General features: G+C 40.5%; 1 protein-coding gene across 9 annotated transcripts in view; it reads right to left on the bottom strand.

Annotated features, from left to right (window-relative positions):
* Positions 1–17463, bottom strand: part of EBF1 (EBF transcription factor 1) — a 390172-nt gene that overhangs the window by 28637 nt on the left and 344072 nt on the right. For all 9 annotated transcript variants that reach the window (XM_040987314.1, XM_040987396.1, XM_040987644.1 and 6 more), the window contains one exon: positions 4567–4655. In XM_040987314.1, the coding sequence (XP_040843248.1) occupies positions 4567–4655 (89 nt within the window). The remainder of the gene's footprint in view (positions 1–4566; positions 4656–17463) is intronic.

The raw sequence follows: 17463 nt of genomic DNA, 5'->3' as shown, positions 1-17463 counted from the left end.
TGCATGTTTAGTTGTAAATAATACTAGAATGTATAAAAGCTTTAAAGTAAAAATGTAATAAATACTTTTTATAATGTTTCATAAAGAATAAAAAAATGCTTCAGGCCTTGTATATATGCTATGTATACATGCAAACATATAGAGATGGATGGTTCCCAGTCTTAGCACTAACCAGATTGGAAGCCTGGGTGGACAGCTTGAACAGGGTTCTAAAGTCAAGTCTGTACTATACATGCTTCATAAAAGATGAATATAAATGCATTACTTAGACACGGTGAGCTAAATTAGAAGGTCAGGCAGGGCTGGGAGGGCTGAAAAATCACACAACCAATGAGTGTAATTACTCTTTTTTAAGTCTATTAAGTGGTGTTGTTCTATCAAGGCTCAGGGGTATAGGACATGAAGAACAAGATAAAGTAATGTGTATTTATTACTCCCACTGGATCAATTTACCAGATATTTTCAGCTCCATAAAGCAAAATACACAAATGCAGCCTTTGTTACTTTTGTCAAACTGTCTTATTTTCACTAAAACAGAGACTGGCTCTTAGAGAAAAATCCACATTTGCCCTGTTAAGTTTCCCATCCCAGCCCTCTAAATGCATGGAAGGAAAGCTGGTGAGAATGCAAGGAGTGCTGGGGCTTGCTGTCCACAAGGGATAGGAGAGAGAAGTTGGACATCTTAAGGCAGAATTATTTGGGTTTCAAGAGCTGAAGGACAAGTCGAAGTCCACACAGTGGGAAGCAGTGAAATACTTGGCCCAGGAACCTGGATTTTTGTCTTTCTTTTCCCACCTGCTAGCCATAAAGTCCTGGCAAGTCACAGACCCCCAGGGGCCGCCACTCCTCATCTGTAAAATGGGTAATAATCATTACACGCGGATTACTGGTCCCCTTTTACTGGAGTCTCTATATAACAGGGATACTACTTAGCATAAATTATCTTATTAACATCTAACAATGCTGAGGGGCAGTTGCCTCAGAGAAGAGAAACCTCAGGTTTGGGAGGTAGGATCCTTCGTACCAGGCAGTAGATCTGGTTTCCAAATGCACATCTGTTTGCCCTGAGAGTACCACTCCCTTGGTCTCCAGAACCTGTAGTGGCCTCAATCAGGCTGCACCAGGTTCCGCTAGGCCTGAAGTCAGTACTGCCTTGGTCTCCCTGATTCACAGCTAAGGAACAGCACATGAGCTTAGCTTGAGCTCTGTTCTAACTGCAGGCAAACTAGAATGCTCATGAAGACAGGTGAAAAATTCAAGAGGATAAAGACACCCTGGTCTTTAAAACAGACAGCGCCTGGCTCAATATTTCAGGATTGCATCAGTGTAGCTGCCAACACCTCAGAGCTCTTGGTTGACCACACCACAGTACCTACCCATCATCTTCACCTCTACATTGCAAGAAAAGCCGACTGTGACCCCAAAGTCGGACACATGTTCCTCCCCATCCTGCCCAGATCCAAGAGAGGAAGACAAGGCTGTGTGAAACAGAAGAGAATGCTGTGATTTAAACCTTAGCTTTCCTTTTCTCCATGTGCACATAAAAAAGAAACCAAGAAAAACATCTGGGGTTAGCATAATTACAGTATCTTGAATGTGTGTGTCCAGCAACTATCACTGATGGTGACTTTCAGGGACAACATCATTTACAAAGGATTTTGCTTGCTCCTATTTTCCCATTTGGTAAATGGGAACGATGTTTGCTTTCCTGACTTCTCTCACAAGAGGGGAGCCAATAAAACAAAGCCTGCCCAAGTCCTTTGAAAAAACACAAGCCTGTATACAAAGGCATATTATTATGGAAAGCTGTCGGCTAGGTCTTTGGAGCAGTTCCATTTGACAGAATATGTGGGTGGTTGTATGAATCTAGCATTGTCTATTCACAAACACATGGATTTAATAAAGTGGAGTTTGTTTTTTAAGGTGTGTGGTCCATCGCTCATTGAAACACTCCTGTTTGACAAACACTGACCATGATTCTAAGAAAGGCGGAGCCCTCTTTTATCCCTGTAACAATGGACAGCAGGAGTATAAATCTCCCCAGTCCACGGGAATACCTTGTGCTGGCTCCATCCGCCACTTCCTGACCCTGCCCTTGAACTCTTGCTCCACCTTAACATCCAGAGCCAAGAGGACAGCCACTCCACTCTGAGTCACACCAACAGCTTCCTGGGGTGGGCTACAGCCACCGTCCTTGCATGGTCAAGTGGCTACATGCAAGCTGTGGAGTGTTTCCTTAACACACAAATCCATTGTGTCCTTGATTACTCTTCCCAAGCTCCGGGGAAAGGGGGGCTAAGAATTTCACCATTGGGCCACCAGGGACAAAAGGACACGTGCCTATGTTATTTGTTCAACATTTCTGAGCATAACATTGCAACTATAAAAATGGTCTTGATAGTAAATATACCAAGTGAACCAAATATTACTATTTCTGTCTTTTCCTTGGAAATAAGAAAAGCCTTGACTTGCTTATTTAGAGTTTAATCATAAAACCAGATTCATGTTCTTTTTTTAAATAATTTTTTAGAGTGGCAGTCACGGAATAGATGCTGATGATGCTGAATCCTTACATAACTTCTAGGAGGACACTATGATTATTATCCCTGTTATACAGACTGAGAAAGTGAGGCATTTAATCTGAATCACATATTCAGCTGCTTATCAGGAGTCAGATTTTTTTTTGCTCTGCATCAATTGCATGAAAGAGTCCTCAGAAGTGTTTCACCCTCAAATAATCACAGCCCCCTTTTGTTGAGAGTTAAATAAGGGACTGACAGTTTTACAAGGTAGAAAATATCACTATTCCCATTTGCCAGATAGGAAAGTTGAGGAACAGAGGATTAAAGACTGTGGACCTAGGTTCCAGAGCTGGTAACTGGTTAAACTGAATTCTACCTCATGGACTCACCAATCTATGCCCTGAACTCTTCTAACAGGCAGGCCTTAAAGACTGAATACAAAGTCACTTACTCAAAACTGAAGACATGCCCCCAAATTGGACCAATAGCAAGAATCTGGTATTGTACCAATACCTCTCTTTTACCACCACTAATGGATCATTGTGTAAATACACATGATTTATGTCACTGTGCTATACAATTACCAAATTGTTCCATAAATCCCAAGAGTGACATTCTTGCTAGACGGAAGAGCTGAAAGGTAAACCTTCTTATGAAGTGTCTACACCATGGAAGGGCATTGCCATTCATGATTATAATTTGGTTTTTCAAATTGCTAAACAAGTATAAGTCAGGATGGAAGTAGGAAGACAAGGACTTTTTGAAAGACCAGAATGCAAACATATTGACCCATCCTGTGGTCCGTTCCTCAGGGGAAATGGCAGCATGCAGTTTTTACCGAAGTGAACAGCACTTTAGTCCAAGTGAAGCTGAAGGCTGGGTGATACTTTTCCTGAGGCCAAGGCGCAGGACAGAGGCCTTGCATGTCACAGGTCTTTCTGTCTCTGCCTCACTTCCATCCCTTACCTCTGTGCCCTCTGACCCAAGGAGCAGCTCTTCACCGGACCAGACCTGTTCCGACAGGTGACTGGCTACATGCACAGCCAGCACACAGTTAAGATTTGATGGTGAGCTGAGCCCCCAAGGAGGCTGCCTGAACTAGGAAGGATGCCAACCTCAGTCTTCTATCATTTCTGAGTATCCAACCCCCTAGAAATGGCACCTGTAGACTTACTATGGCATAGAAAGGACCTCTCATGTCACGATGCAGCATATTTCATTGTGCCGTCAGTAACAGGAAGGAACTAAATCTGTACTTCAGACTCTTTGGCATTCAGCCAAAGAGTCCTCACAGAACTTGCTGGTACTTTGACTAAACAGATGTGACTTTTTTCCTTTGGCTTTTGATTGGTTGTGTTTGGCAATGTCTCCCACAGAGATCGCAACCTCCTCAAATACAGAGATGGGAGCGGTCTCCAACTTTTACAACAGTTATGCAATAATCAATAAAGGTCAATTGCTGCAAAAAACAATAATATTGACGTATATTTCTTTGTCTCAATTTTTAAACTCCACACATATTTGAACTTTATGTCCCAAGTAGGTAGAATGTCTCAAGAATAAAAGAGGCTGTTTCATTTTCTTAGACTCAGGGGTCTACCAATATGTTTTCTGCAGTGCACTATCTGTCCTTGCCTCGCCAGGATAAATGGGAATTCGGTGTTCTTTTCCTCTTGAGGATTAGTAGAATTAGTAGGATTCAGTGATTTAAAAGCTCAAACCTTGGGATCAACCTGTTAGGGTTTGACTTTCATGTAGCAATTTACATGTTATATGATCCTGGGCAAACTAACCTCTCTTTGTCTCATTATTTTTTCCTCTAAACTAAAATTACTATGCATACCGATCCCAAAGGGATGCTGAGAGTGAAATGACATAAATATGTAAAAGCGAAGTGCAGTGTTACCTAGCACATACGTACACTACGTATACTACAAAGCACAAAAGTATGTTGCTTATCAATGAACTAACTGCATCAGGGGCGGCTTTCTCCTATTAAGTCCAAGTTTCCAGAGATCATAACACAAAGAGGAAGCATTCTGACCTTTGGCAAACGCTCAGGGTCTCCAGGGTGCCGGGGAATGACCTTCTGTAACCTCTGGAAGCCATAATCAATGGTGGGTTCATTGAGAGCTGCAATGAAAAAAATCGCACAAGACATTTTCAGAACATAAAGCAGAATGCGATTTGCAATGCTGATGGTATACATTTAACTTATAGATACAAAGTTTAGTAAAGACTTTTGAAATGGGTTATAAAATGATCGATGAATATTCTCTTTGATGAAGATTTCCACCATCTATTTCTGTTTACCAGAAGGGAGTGACTCACTCACAAGAACAATGATACTAGGTCTTGAATATCACACATTTAAACCAATGCCGCATTCCTTAGATTAGCATAAATTAGAAACTAAAATAGTATTTTATGTGAACTTTTAGAATTCACTGTAGTTCAGGCTTAAGTTAAAAAAAAAAAGATTGTGCAAGCTGTATATGCATTGTCAATAGCAGGGGAACTAAAAGTAGTTGCATAATAGAAAACTCCGTATAGTTCACAGATACAGTTATCTCAGTGCCTGCCATGCAAATAAGCCTGAAATTGGTGAGTGGCAAAGGAGAATGGGTAGGGATGGGTCTTCCAGGTGTGGGAAAGTCTGATAGAGTCTGCAAAGTGATGGATATGGAATATGCCTCTGGCTCAAAACCTCACAGCATACCAGTCTCAGTGGAGAAGCAGCTTATAGCAGCTGAATCCCAAGAATAAATCTTAAAAAGATTTTTTTTAGTTCATTGTTTACTACAATTTGGAAGCGATTGGCCTGCTGTGCCCATATTCACTACACAATCCTCAAAGTATCCTTAAACAACGTTTACATGGACTCTTATCATACTTAAAAGTCCTCCATGGTTTATGAAATAGCTCTAGCCCATTTCACCCAAAATAATGGGTAAGATGGCAGCCCCATCCTCTACCCATATCCTCCACATTCTCTGAGTAATGAATAGGTGTGCATTTTTAAAAAATTATCTTGTTTTTCTAGTGTAACAAGTTTCAACCACATTTTTTTCCCATACTTAATAGAAAGATAGTCTTTGTAGGTCTAACATCCAGCTATACATTAGGAAGCAAGATGCCACATGCGTTACTTAAAATGCATTTCCATTAACCTAAATTTTAAAAGTAAGATTCATACTACTACTAACTTTAAAAAACTGTATTAAATTCAAATAGGTCCCAAGGCTAATGGAAGCAATTTGTATACCAACCCAAACTGACTGGCCCACTTTTCAAAATACAGGTATGATAATCTTGTGGTTTTAAAAGGACATTTAAATTGAAAGACTGTGAATTTAGTACATAATTATACCAATAGAACCCTTTAACTTGTCAACTTGTAAATCTAAAAGGCTATCAATCATTTCTAAAGAGGAAATAAACCTTAAAATTCCTTGATTGACAGTGCTTACTTTTTATGTAAGAGAGAGAGAAAAGAAAGAAAAAAAAAAAAGACTGAAAAAAAAAGACTGCATAAAGTGGCCAGAAATCCATTTACAAAAGTACATTGTTTTACATAGGTGAGTAAAAAGCCAATAATTACGCCTCCAAAAGACACATAAATCAGAATAAGTACTTTCTCCTCACTTGTATATTTTAAGTTAGAATGAACTTCAGGTAACTTTTTATTAAAAAGATTTTTTCCCCAAATGCAGTGCTTACTGAAGTTGTTAAAGGAGCAGCATTTTCATGTACGATAACCTGATCAGTTTTGTAACTATGAGATTCTGCCAATCCTCCCCTTGTTCCTCGTAGTAAACTTTCAACCTCTTGTGGAAATTAACTAAATTACACCCAGGTGTATCAAGCCCGCCCCCCTCATATATGACTCTGGGAGTTAAGGCACAATATTTATTATTCCTCCCACTTTATGAATTACTTTCTAAACCCCTGAGAAGAATTTTTTTTTTCAAACTAGACTTGTAGAGAAGAAAACATAGGGCTTGACGCAGGTAAGATCTTACTCATAAAATCCACAGTACTCAGTCAAGGAATACATGAGAGACACCGAGTAAGGGACTTATCATATCTCCCCCACACCCTTAACACTGACTACCAACAAAAATGTATAACCATTCATCACAGCTTTAGATAATTAAATGTATCATTTTAATACACGGCAGTATAATTTGGCAACTTAGAAATTTTAATTTTTGGCCTCAGTGTTTAGTTCAAGTCACCAGTAAAATCTGAATTGTTGGCTCACCCTTTCAACATCAACATATCCAACTCCCACTGTGTCTGGAAACCCATGGCTATTAACTGAATGACTATCTGATGTACTCGGGGGAAAGCTGTGACGTTCTGGCCGTCTGGTCAACTCACAGATGAATGGCTGACAATATCAGCAATTAAAAGAACCCATTCTGATATCATATGGAAGTAACAGCTAAAGAGCTGAGGAAAAGTCATTCTGCTGCCAGAGTGTAGCTGAATTAGACATGGTATTCATTATGCAAAGAAAAATAAGCACCTACTCCATGAAATATACTGCAGGAGAAACAGTCAAAACTGTAAGGGCAAGTTTTCATTTCCTGCAACTTTACAGATTGATCTCTCTTATACTTTTAAATGTGATAATCTATTCTTGGGCCCGGCACAGTGGCGCAACTGGTTAAGGTCCTCGCCTTGCACACCCGGGATCCCATATGGGCGCCAGTTCTATCCCTGGCAGCCCCGCTTCCCTTCCCGCTCCCCGCCTGTGGCCCGGGAAAGCAGCAGAGGATGGCCCGAAGCCTTGGGACCCTGCACCCACGTGGGAGACCCGGAAGAGGCTCCTGGCTCTGGATCGGCATAGCATCGGCCGTTGCGCTCACTTGGGGAGTGAGTCATCGGACAGAAGATCTTCCTCTCTGTCTCTCCTCTCTGTATATCCGCCTTTCCAATAAAAAAATAATTTAAAAAATGTGATAATCTACTCTCAATAAAAATCCTTAATATTACAGTGGAATTGTCCAGGGCTGTAGACAAGTTAACATGATAGATCCCAAGTTCGAAAGAACCTGATTTTTCTGATTGCTTTAACTAGAGGAAGATAATTAAGGCAATCACTGAAAGGGAAGGTTCATTTGTTAAAGATCCCTACTTAAACACAAGTGCACATGTACACACACACAACTCTGAAAGCATTAAATACCTGGGAATGATAATGGTTACGTTATGACATACCCATGAAATAGAATGAAATAGAATATGATGTATTCCCCAAATCACTGTCAGAAGATAAAAATAAAATTTGCTGAGATTCAATATATTGGTAACTTAAAAGCAGAGTTCAGAATATATGTACAATAGGATTACATTCTTAAAAAAAACGAAAACACATAGGAGTGTAGGATAAAGAAAATGTGTACTGTGTAAATGCACAAACTGGTTACTTCTTAGCACGGATCTTATGGTGCTTTTCTCCACCTCTTTGTCCTGTGTGCTCTCTAAGCTCCCCACAATGAACATATATTACTTTTATAATCAGAGAAAAAGGTTAGGAGCAGGAGATTGTTGCGGAGTTGGAATTTGACCTGCTTGTATAAAGTAATGACATAACAAACTTCACCTTAAAAGGGGTCTGTATACCCTTTAATAACCTTGAATAGGTTATTACAGACCATAAGAAAAGTAAGTAGTATGCTTTTGGCCAGTTGTACAAATATGTGACTATTCATAAACTCTCTGAAAATCAACAGAGAGAGTAAGAGCGAGGAATCATAAAGAATGGTATATTTATTTCCTCGGTGGGGGTAGCCATACCTTAGGGGTATACATCAACTCTGCAAGAATGCAATATAAAATTAATCCTTCAACAAAGTGACTTCATTGTGCTCAAGCCCAGGACTCAGGGGGCACTGTAGAAATGAGACTGATCAATTTCCCACCCCTCAAACTTGGGATAATTCTGAAAATCTTGGAAAGAAAAAAAATGGACATAATTAACTACAAATAAAGAAGCATGAACTAGATGAAGCTGTGTGCATAAAGCACTTTATGATGAGAGCAACTTGTGTGGCTCTCCTTCCAAATACCTGTTCCACGCCCTCTGAGCAGAGTTTAAACAGGAAGGTATCATCATAAACCAGTTAAAGATAACCCAATAAGAAACTCCTACATTTTAAAAAAAGGTACAATACCTAGAAAGGCTCAATGTTTAAGTAATTAGAATATAGTGGGCTCTACCAAAGTATTTTTTAATTCCAGAAGAAGTGTAAGTATTCATTTACTCAGCCATCATTTTTTAGTACATATCACATGTATTTGTTGGAGTGATCTGGTTTGTGTCACAACATCATCAACCCTTAAAGTTTTGGGAGGGTCCATTGTGGTAACCCAGTGGCCTTGCACGCGCCAGGATCCCATCTGGGTGACGGTTCTAACCTCAGCAGTCCCGCTTGCCATGCAGCCATCTGCTTGTGACCTGGGAAGGCAGTCCAGGATGGCCCAAAGCCTTGGGATGCTGCACCCACATGGGAGTCCCGGAGGAGGCTCCGGGCTCCTGGCTTGGATGGGCACAGCTCCAGTTATTACAGCCACTTGAGAGTGAATCATCGAATGGAGCAAATTCCTCTCTGTATATCTGACTTTCCAATAAAAATAAATCTCTTTTTAAAAACTTTTGGAAAGGTCCTAACTATGCAGCCCAAAAGGATATTCACACCCTGTGTGATTGCAGTCTGAACCCCGCTCTTCATCTCCCACCAGGCTTCCAACTCCTGCTCCAAAATCCATTGTCTGGTCTCTCTTAGCATCACCCTCTCTGCTCCTGTTTCTGACAAAGCCTGCACTAGGGTCATATTGCACTTCAAGAGAACACACAGGTTTGAACAGTTATCAGGCCATGGTAGAGCTACAAACCACTGAACTCAAGATGCCTTCCACTAACGCTTCAGACTGACTCACAGGAAGATAGATGTAAGAGCACATTTACTGAACAAGCAAGGCACAGCTTTACAGCTCTCTGAACAACGGGGACCAGGGGAGTGCTGAAACAGTCACGTAAACACAGGGGCAGCCAGAGCCAGCAGAGTGGAGTCTCAGCTAGAATTTCAGAAGGGTCCTCACACCACAGTGAGTATGGGATCCTGGGGATGGGCTACTGGGGGAAAAAAGTCCCGCACTGTACACACACACGGTTGGCATTTCAGCTCCTTCAAAATCATTTTGAAACAGGAAAAGCTGATTACATGATCAAAAAGAAAATCAAGCCATTTCAGCTGGCTTCGTATTGGGACTGTTTATAAACATCTTTTAGGTTTGTTCCCGGCCTCATCTTCTCAGAATCCCCAAAAGGAAACCCGTGACTTTCTCTTCCAAGCCAGCCTCTATGAAGCATTTCTCCTCACGGACCTCAGCCCACGTGCACATCAAAACAGAATAGCCATGGTTATACAAAGCTATTTCTACATGTCCTAATGCTCACACAGCATGAAACACCATGAAGAAAATCTGATAATACAACTAGGTCTTAGGAGCTAATACTAGTCAGAGGATTACCAAATTTAATTTCAAACCACTAGTAATGAGCACATTCTAAGTGTATAAATACAGCCTTGTCACACCCTTAGTCTTTCTCTAATTATCTCTACTCTCTCGTGTGCTCTCTTTTTAAGAAATGCACTTCCCAAAGAGATCAAATGAAGAAAATTCTCTTTAAAGGGATTTATTTGTAAATTAAAATCATACAGTCAAGACAGAAATCACTCCTCCATCTCCCTTCTTGAATACTTATTCCTGCAAACAATAGTAATGAGAGGCTGGGACGCCGTGTTCCCAAACCTAGGGGAGAGGGCTCTGAGTGCCATTTCAATGTTCGCTTACAGAATTCCCTGGTTTTATAGCTCAGCAACTCACTGCAGTGCTTTAACATATTTCTGGGGTTTTAATTTCCTTTTTTTAATGGTTGTGTGACATGATGTCATTTTGACTGGAAATAAAAAGAAACGCAGATATTAGGAAGGTAATATTTATATTCTATCGCTATTTAATGTCCAAACAAATATCTAGACTCCATGCCAAGTAATAAATAAAACCTCACAGCACAGGCAATGATAAAACTAGCACCTGGGTCTCCAAGCTTCCCTGGTGACCACTCTATATTTGAACTAAAGGAGTAACGGCAGAGCATTTCCCTTCCAGGCAGACCCATTCTGGGTATGAGACTTAATACATATGTGTTACGCAGGGCCTTTCTGTTCCATAATGGCCCCATTTTCCCCTTAGTCACTAAATTAACAACCAGAGGTAAACAATAAAACAGCAAGTTATCTTCACAAATTTTAAAATATAGAAGCCCAAAAATCAACCAGAAACGTAAACAAGAGCCAGAAATATAGTCACTGAAGAAATGTGTTGCATTCCCAGCCATTTGGGCGTTTCAGTATCGGCCTGGATGTAGCGTGTACAAATGGCATGCAGGGTCGACTCTTCAGTGGAAACGATACAGTCCCTAAGAAAGCGAAAGCCAAATCTCCTGCAAGCGGAGTTCTGCTTTCAGCGTGAAGTGCTTTCACAGCCTGGCGCCCTTGCCTTGGGCTTGTGATGCTCTGGGGCAGGCTCCTTGAACTGAACAAGACGGGTGTTAAGAGGAAGTCAACATAGGCAGCGTTAATCCATACAGGAGCCCAAAGAACAATCCCAATCTGCCTTTCTATAGCACTTGATGTTTTTTTCTCTAGCAAAGGCACAGTCAGAGGTGAGTCGGCTTGTGTGGCCAAGTCCTCTTGGCACAGAGTGAACCAGGGGACCATGCAAAGCACAGGCTGAAGAGTCAGCTGGAAAAAGACGAGCCCAGGTGGATGAAATTGCTCTTGTGAACACAGATGTGAGACGCTGAGGACTGTGGCCTGGAACGCAAAGAACTTACAAATGTTTGGAAATTCATATACTTCTAGAAGCAGAAGTAATTAGGAAGAGAAAGAGGGAATGAAGAGCAATTGGCTTTTGTTTTCCAACATGAGATTGATTTACTGTTTTCCTAAATCTAAAAGCAAACCATTCTTATTGTATAAAAATTTTTTAAACACAAGGAAAGAGAATTCCTCTAACATCCCCAGTCATGTATAGGTACTATTTATACTTTAGTATGTATGTTTTTAGACATTTTTCACACTGTTGTTTTGTGTAAATATGGAGCTATATTCATATTTATACTCTTCATATTTATGCTCACCTCATTCTTTCCCTGCATTTTTCCCGGTTAAAGAATTGTTATAATGAACAATACTGAGTATAAATTCCAGGGTTAAAAATAAAAGCATATTTCAAGTATTCAAATACATCTGTATCCTCATTATCCTTTATAGAATTTATACCAATTTATATTTCAAAGGCTTTCTTTTAAAAGTGCTTGCAAAAGAAAGCCAATTTTTAAGAGCTTATATCTCTAAGTTGATTATCCCCCAGGTTGGGGGGCCCTCTGCAAATTTCTAGTAGATGCAAACAATTCCAACAAGCCCTTCTAGAAATGTCACCTTCAACAGAGCCTGAGGTTTCTGCCAAATTTTCTGTTAGTAAAAAACAGTGTTTTACAGACATTGTCTCCAAAACTCCCAAAATATACTCTTGACATCAATATTGAAAAATACTAACTTCAACTCAAAGGTGGAAAACTGAGGCAGAGAAAGAGCAGGCAGCATAAATACAGACATTTCATTGTTAATATTTCTCTGCAGTACTTTTTACTTCAAGATGTCTGTTTTGCTTTACTATTATGAATCTCTATATGCAGCGTATTGACAAGTCCTGTTACTAAAAAAAAAATTAAACATTTCCTTTTTTGGCAAAATATCTGAGAAACAAATTCCAACTTAGCTGTTATCTTTTTGCCTCACATCCTGACTTCATACAGAGGAGAGAGCAGATAGTTGGCCTGACTTCTGTACTTAAAACTCATGGCATGAGCGAACACAAACTGTTGGAGGCAGCCACCCTGGGAATAACCAAGAATCTGTATTCCTAACCTCACCAGAAATGCCAAAACTTCTGTAACTCTCTCAAAGATCCATGAAAGACATCGTGGTGCTGAGATAACTTAAATCAAGTTATCTCATGTCAGTAGCATTTTTTAGAAGCCCCTTGGTGAGAAGGTTTCTGGAAGAAGTGGAACATCTCCTCTTGAACAGACCCTGACTTGCCCTGGAGCATTTACTCTATCTAAAATGGGAAGTAGGTGAGCCTACAATAATTAGAGAAAACTGTACTGCTCTCAAATTGTAATGAATTTGATGAGAAATGTCACCCCTGTTGTTGTATGTGATGTGCTCTGAACAGCCTGGCCTTCCAGAAGCCTTAATTTAGAATTCCAAATTTAATCCAAGTATTAAAACTAAAATTAAACTCCTTAAGCAAACAGAAAATCAATCCTCACTTTGTTTTCCCCTTTCCATTCTTTTGGATTAAATAAATAATAATAATGGGTCATTTATGGTTAAATTTCAAAACCACATTTGCTCCTTGAAACGAAAATAGAAGGATGATTTTTTTCTGTGTAATGGATGATGGTGTTTACGCATTGAAGGCCAACATACTCTGTCTTTCTTCCTTAACATTTAAGGATGAAGCCATAATTCTCCTCCCTACTGACACATCTTCTGATATAACAAGAGTAATATTACTTCTATAATTGTTCTTCAGATTTCTTCCCAAAGAGTTTTGACAATAACCATTATCAAGGGGATAAAATCACCCAGCCTGTCTGATAAACATGTTTTCTTATGTTCCATCCTAGTGAGAGCTGTGACACCGTACTTTTATCATCCGGTGTGTGTACAGAATAAGCTTAGAACAGCAATTGCCGGGAATAGGCAGGCGATAAAGCGCATTGATTTAACACATCTTGTTTTCAATCATGCTTGGATTTTCTGAGCACGCATTTTTCCTGTACTCTGGCTTGTAGCTTTTATCTGACGAGCTGATCCCTTTTCACTGGAAAATGAAAAGGTCGCACAATAAGACACGGTTTACTGGAACTTGAACACGCACCAGGGAAAGTATTTTAGATAAATACTGTCAGACATAGTGGAGCTGAATTTCAACAAAGCAATCGCTAAACAACAATACTTATTACTCTCCTAGAACAAGCCTACCAGAGACTTATGGCTCTCAGCAGGGGACAGCACCGAGTCAGACACCAAAGCTAAGAAACCCTTCCCTGAGCCTCACACTAACCAAGCACAGAGTTCTGGGCTGAGGTCTTCCTTGGGATTGTTAATATCACAGTTTATGAAACAACTCAGAGAACTAACCCCACTGTTCAGAGTTGTTCCCTGTAAACCAGCAGACCGATTTCAGAGGTGCTGCATGATAAAGCTACTGTTGAGCGATGTAGACAAACTGGGAAAAACAAGAAAATCCCAAGAAAAGTGAAATCAAAATTGACTCCAACTAATCCACCAACTCCAGTGATAAGTCAGGAAGGAATTTTAACTGGGAAATATTAGAGGATTAAGTGATTAAATGTCAACATTTTCTTGGCATCAAAGAGTTATATATATATATATATCACGTAGAGACTGACAATGATCTTGTGGATAAGCTTAGCAGTTATTATTGGCCTGAATTCAAGCTATATAACATCTTGATATAAGATGTTTTGACCCAACCTAAATGATTATGGGACACCATAGTCCCAAGACTCAGCCAGGACAGGCTCTTCCACCTGTACGACAGAATCTGGGATTCCATTCTTTTGACCTTACTACAAATTCTGATCACAGATTTACTCATTGTCTGCTCCGTACTAATTACAGTACCAAGAGGGTCTTGGTAATCCTTTTAAAGCATCCCTGAGTCCGAATAAGCCCAGATGTTCTGTCTACTAACCACCAGATCTGTGCAACTTAATATTTATGTCCTAACAATTCAGTAGCCACTAAAAGGAGAAAAGTACAAGGAAGAAACAAAGAAAACATTATGTAATATTTTTATTTCATTTTTAAACATTCAGGCCCAGCCTGGTAGCCTAGTGGCTAAAGTCCTCACCTTGCATATACTGGGATCCCATATGAGCGCCGATTCTAATCCTGGCAGCTCTACTCCCATCCAGCTCCCTGCTTGTGGCCTGGGAAAGCAGTTGAGGATGGCCCACACGGGAGACCCAGAAGAGGCTCTGAGCTCCTGGCTTCAGATCAGCACAGTTCCAGCCACTGGGGCCACTTGGGGAGTGAATCATCGGATGGAAGATCTTTCTCTCTCTCCTCCTCCTCCTCCTCTCCGTATATCTAACTTTCTAATTAAAATTTAAAAATACATCTTTAACTATTCAAATTCTCTTACTAATGTGACATGTAATCCTGTTAGCACACAACTTTGTGAACCTCAGAATTATATCTAGTACTGCCACTCTAATGTTTTATTCCACATGGAAGTTTCTTTTTAATTTTTTTTATTTGACAGATTTGCAGAGAGAGGGTGAGACAAAGCGATCTTCCATCTGCTAGTTCACTCCCCAGATGGTTACAAAGGCTAGAGCTGAGCCGATCAGGAGCCAGGAGCTTCCCGCTGGTCTCCCAGGCAGGTGCAGGGGTCCATAGGAATTGGGCCATCCTACACTGATTTCCCAGATCTTAAGCAGGAAGCTGGATCCCAAGTGGAGCAAACGGGACACATCCCATAAGGGCTACTGACACCACAGGTGGAGGCTTAGTCTATTACCTCACAGTGCCAGCCTCAGCAGTTCCTTCTGACTGTAGTAACTGCTGCAGTCCAAGCCTTGCAAAAGGTGAACATCACTAAGAAGAATGTGATGGAATCTAATGTTGAGCTTAGGAGCATCCTTGAACTAATAGTTTGTGTAGTATCTGAAAGACTTAATAAAGCATCACTGCTTCCTTCATATTTAAACTAATCACAGCTCCATGTGAGTTTGCCTCAATGCCTTAAGACATAAACTTAGTGCCTTGGTGCATGAAGTTCAGGAAGCACGAATCTACAAAGAAGCATAGTATGGTACTACAAGGATCCGTTGCATTAATTTATGCATGACTTTTCCTCTGACAATAATAGTAATAATTATCGCAGCAGTGATAGCGGCGGCTAACACTCCCCGAGGACTTACTGTGCACCATTTTATCTTAATATATCTCACTTACATAGTGACTCTATAAAAAGTCATTATTATCAGTCCCATTAAACAGACAGGGAAACTGAGGCTTCCAAACTCCTATTGCCTAGATCTGCAGAGCTAACGAGTAAAAGGGCAGGGATTCAAACCCAAGCAGTCTGTCTCCAGAACCCTGCTCTTACCCTCTCTGTCAAAACAGCAGCCTGAGCACAGCTCAGGGGCCCCCAAAGCAGATCACTGATGGCTGTGGCCTCTGTGACTTTTTCAGTATGTTTCTTGCTCTCCATACAACCCTCTACCTGCAGTGTGCTCCCGTTCTTTTTTGTCTGAATTATGTTCCATGAACAACATGCCACCCAGTGCAGACTTAGGACTCCACAGCACACTCTTCACTTTGTCTCAGTGCATCTAGGCTACATCACTGACCAGCTACATGCCTTTTGGAAGAACCACTAATATTCTTTAATCTTCCCTATGTGGAAATTGAAGATTTGATGTGGGACTATTTGTACACAAAACATATTCAACTGACAGTCATCACCACTATTAACAGAATTCCTGCTACGGATAGAAATGAGGCAATAGTGGGAAGTGCCTGGTCAGCTAGGCATATTTACCTATTCCTTATTCTGAAGGAAGCAGAGAGGCAGAAAGACACAACAGGATCTGAAACAATGTGGTAACTGGTAAGTTGAGGATGTGGCAACGCAGATCATTAGATGTGGTTCGCCTGTCCCTGGGGTTCAACCTTTCGTCCCTCATTTCCACTAACTTGAAATACAGTTCAAATAATTTCACCAATTGTGATTCTCAAATATTACCCTACTATCTGGAGTAGGCCATACTCATTTTAAAACAATATAAATTCTATGAATATATAGGAACAAAAATAGGTAGGAAGCACCTAATTAAATTGGGATTTTTTTCTTCTGACCTAAATATTTTACATTTATAATTAATTAAAGGGAAATGATTGTTTTCTGTGTTCAAGGCCCTATGGTTAACAAGATGAAAAGAAAGAGAGATGCCACACAGGGGGCATGTCTATGTACCCCTCAGGGAGCTGACTTTTTGAAAAACTCTCCCTGGCACTATATGTACCCCATGAAGAATGGATCAGTGGGGAAACAGGCCTGTCATCTGCCACCCCAAAAGACACAGAATTGTAATATTACTAATGCATTCAGAGTCCACTACAGAGAAGAAAAAAAGACTTCTGTAGAGTTCAGTTTGAGAATTATTTACTCAAAAAACTCATATTTCAACTGAATATGAAAAGGAATCTTCTACTGAAGAGTTGTGAAAACATTCCAAACAAGAGGAAAAACCTGAGCCAGGGAAGAGAGATGTAAAGGAGTGTGCTCAAATGGACACTGTGTTATTATCTAGAAACAATTCATTTGTTGAAAGCCTTGTGAGTCCCAGTGTGACAGTATTGGAAAAGGTGGGATCTTTAAGAAGTGGAGCCTTGTAGAAGTGGTTAAGTCAGTACCAGCATGGTAGCCTAGTGGCTAAAGTTCCCGCCTTGCAGGTATCGGGATCCCACATGGGCACTAATTTGTATTCTGGTGACCCAGCCTCCCATCCAGCTCCCTGCCTGTGGCCTGGGAAGACAGTCAAGGATGGCCCAAGGCCTTGGGACCCTGCACCCACTTGGAGGATCTGGAAAAAGCTCCAGGCTCTTGGCTTAAGATTGACACAGCTCTGGCCTTTGCGGCCACTTGGGTTGCAAATCAGCAGATGGCAAGATCTTTTTTTCTGTTTTTCCTCATATCTGTGTATCTAACTTTCCAAAAAATAAATAAATAAATCTTTTTTAAGAAGAAGAAATGG

The sequence above is a fragment of the Ochotona curzoniae genome, unplaced genomic scaffold (genome assembly GCF_017591425.1).
Source record: "Ochotona curzoniae isolate NIBS_2020 unplaced genomic scaffold, NIBS_Ocur_1.0 contig_1, whole genome shotgun sequence".
Taxonomy (NCBI): Eukaryota; Metazoa; Chordata; class Mammalia; order Lagomorpha; family Ochotonidae; genus Ochotona; species Ochotona curzoniae.
Note: the sequence above shows the minus strand (reverse complement) of the source record. Positions and strands in the feature narration are given on the sequence as shown.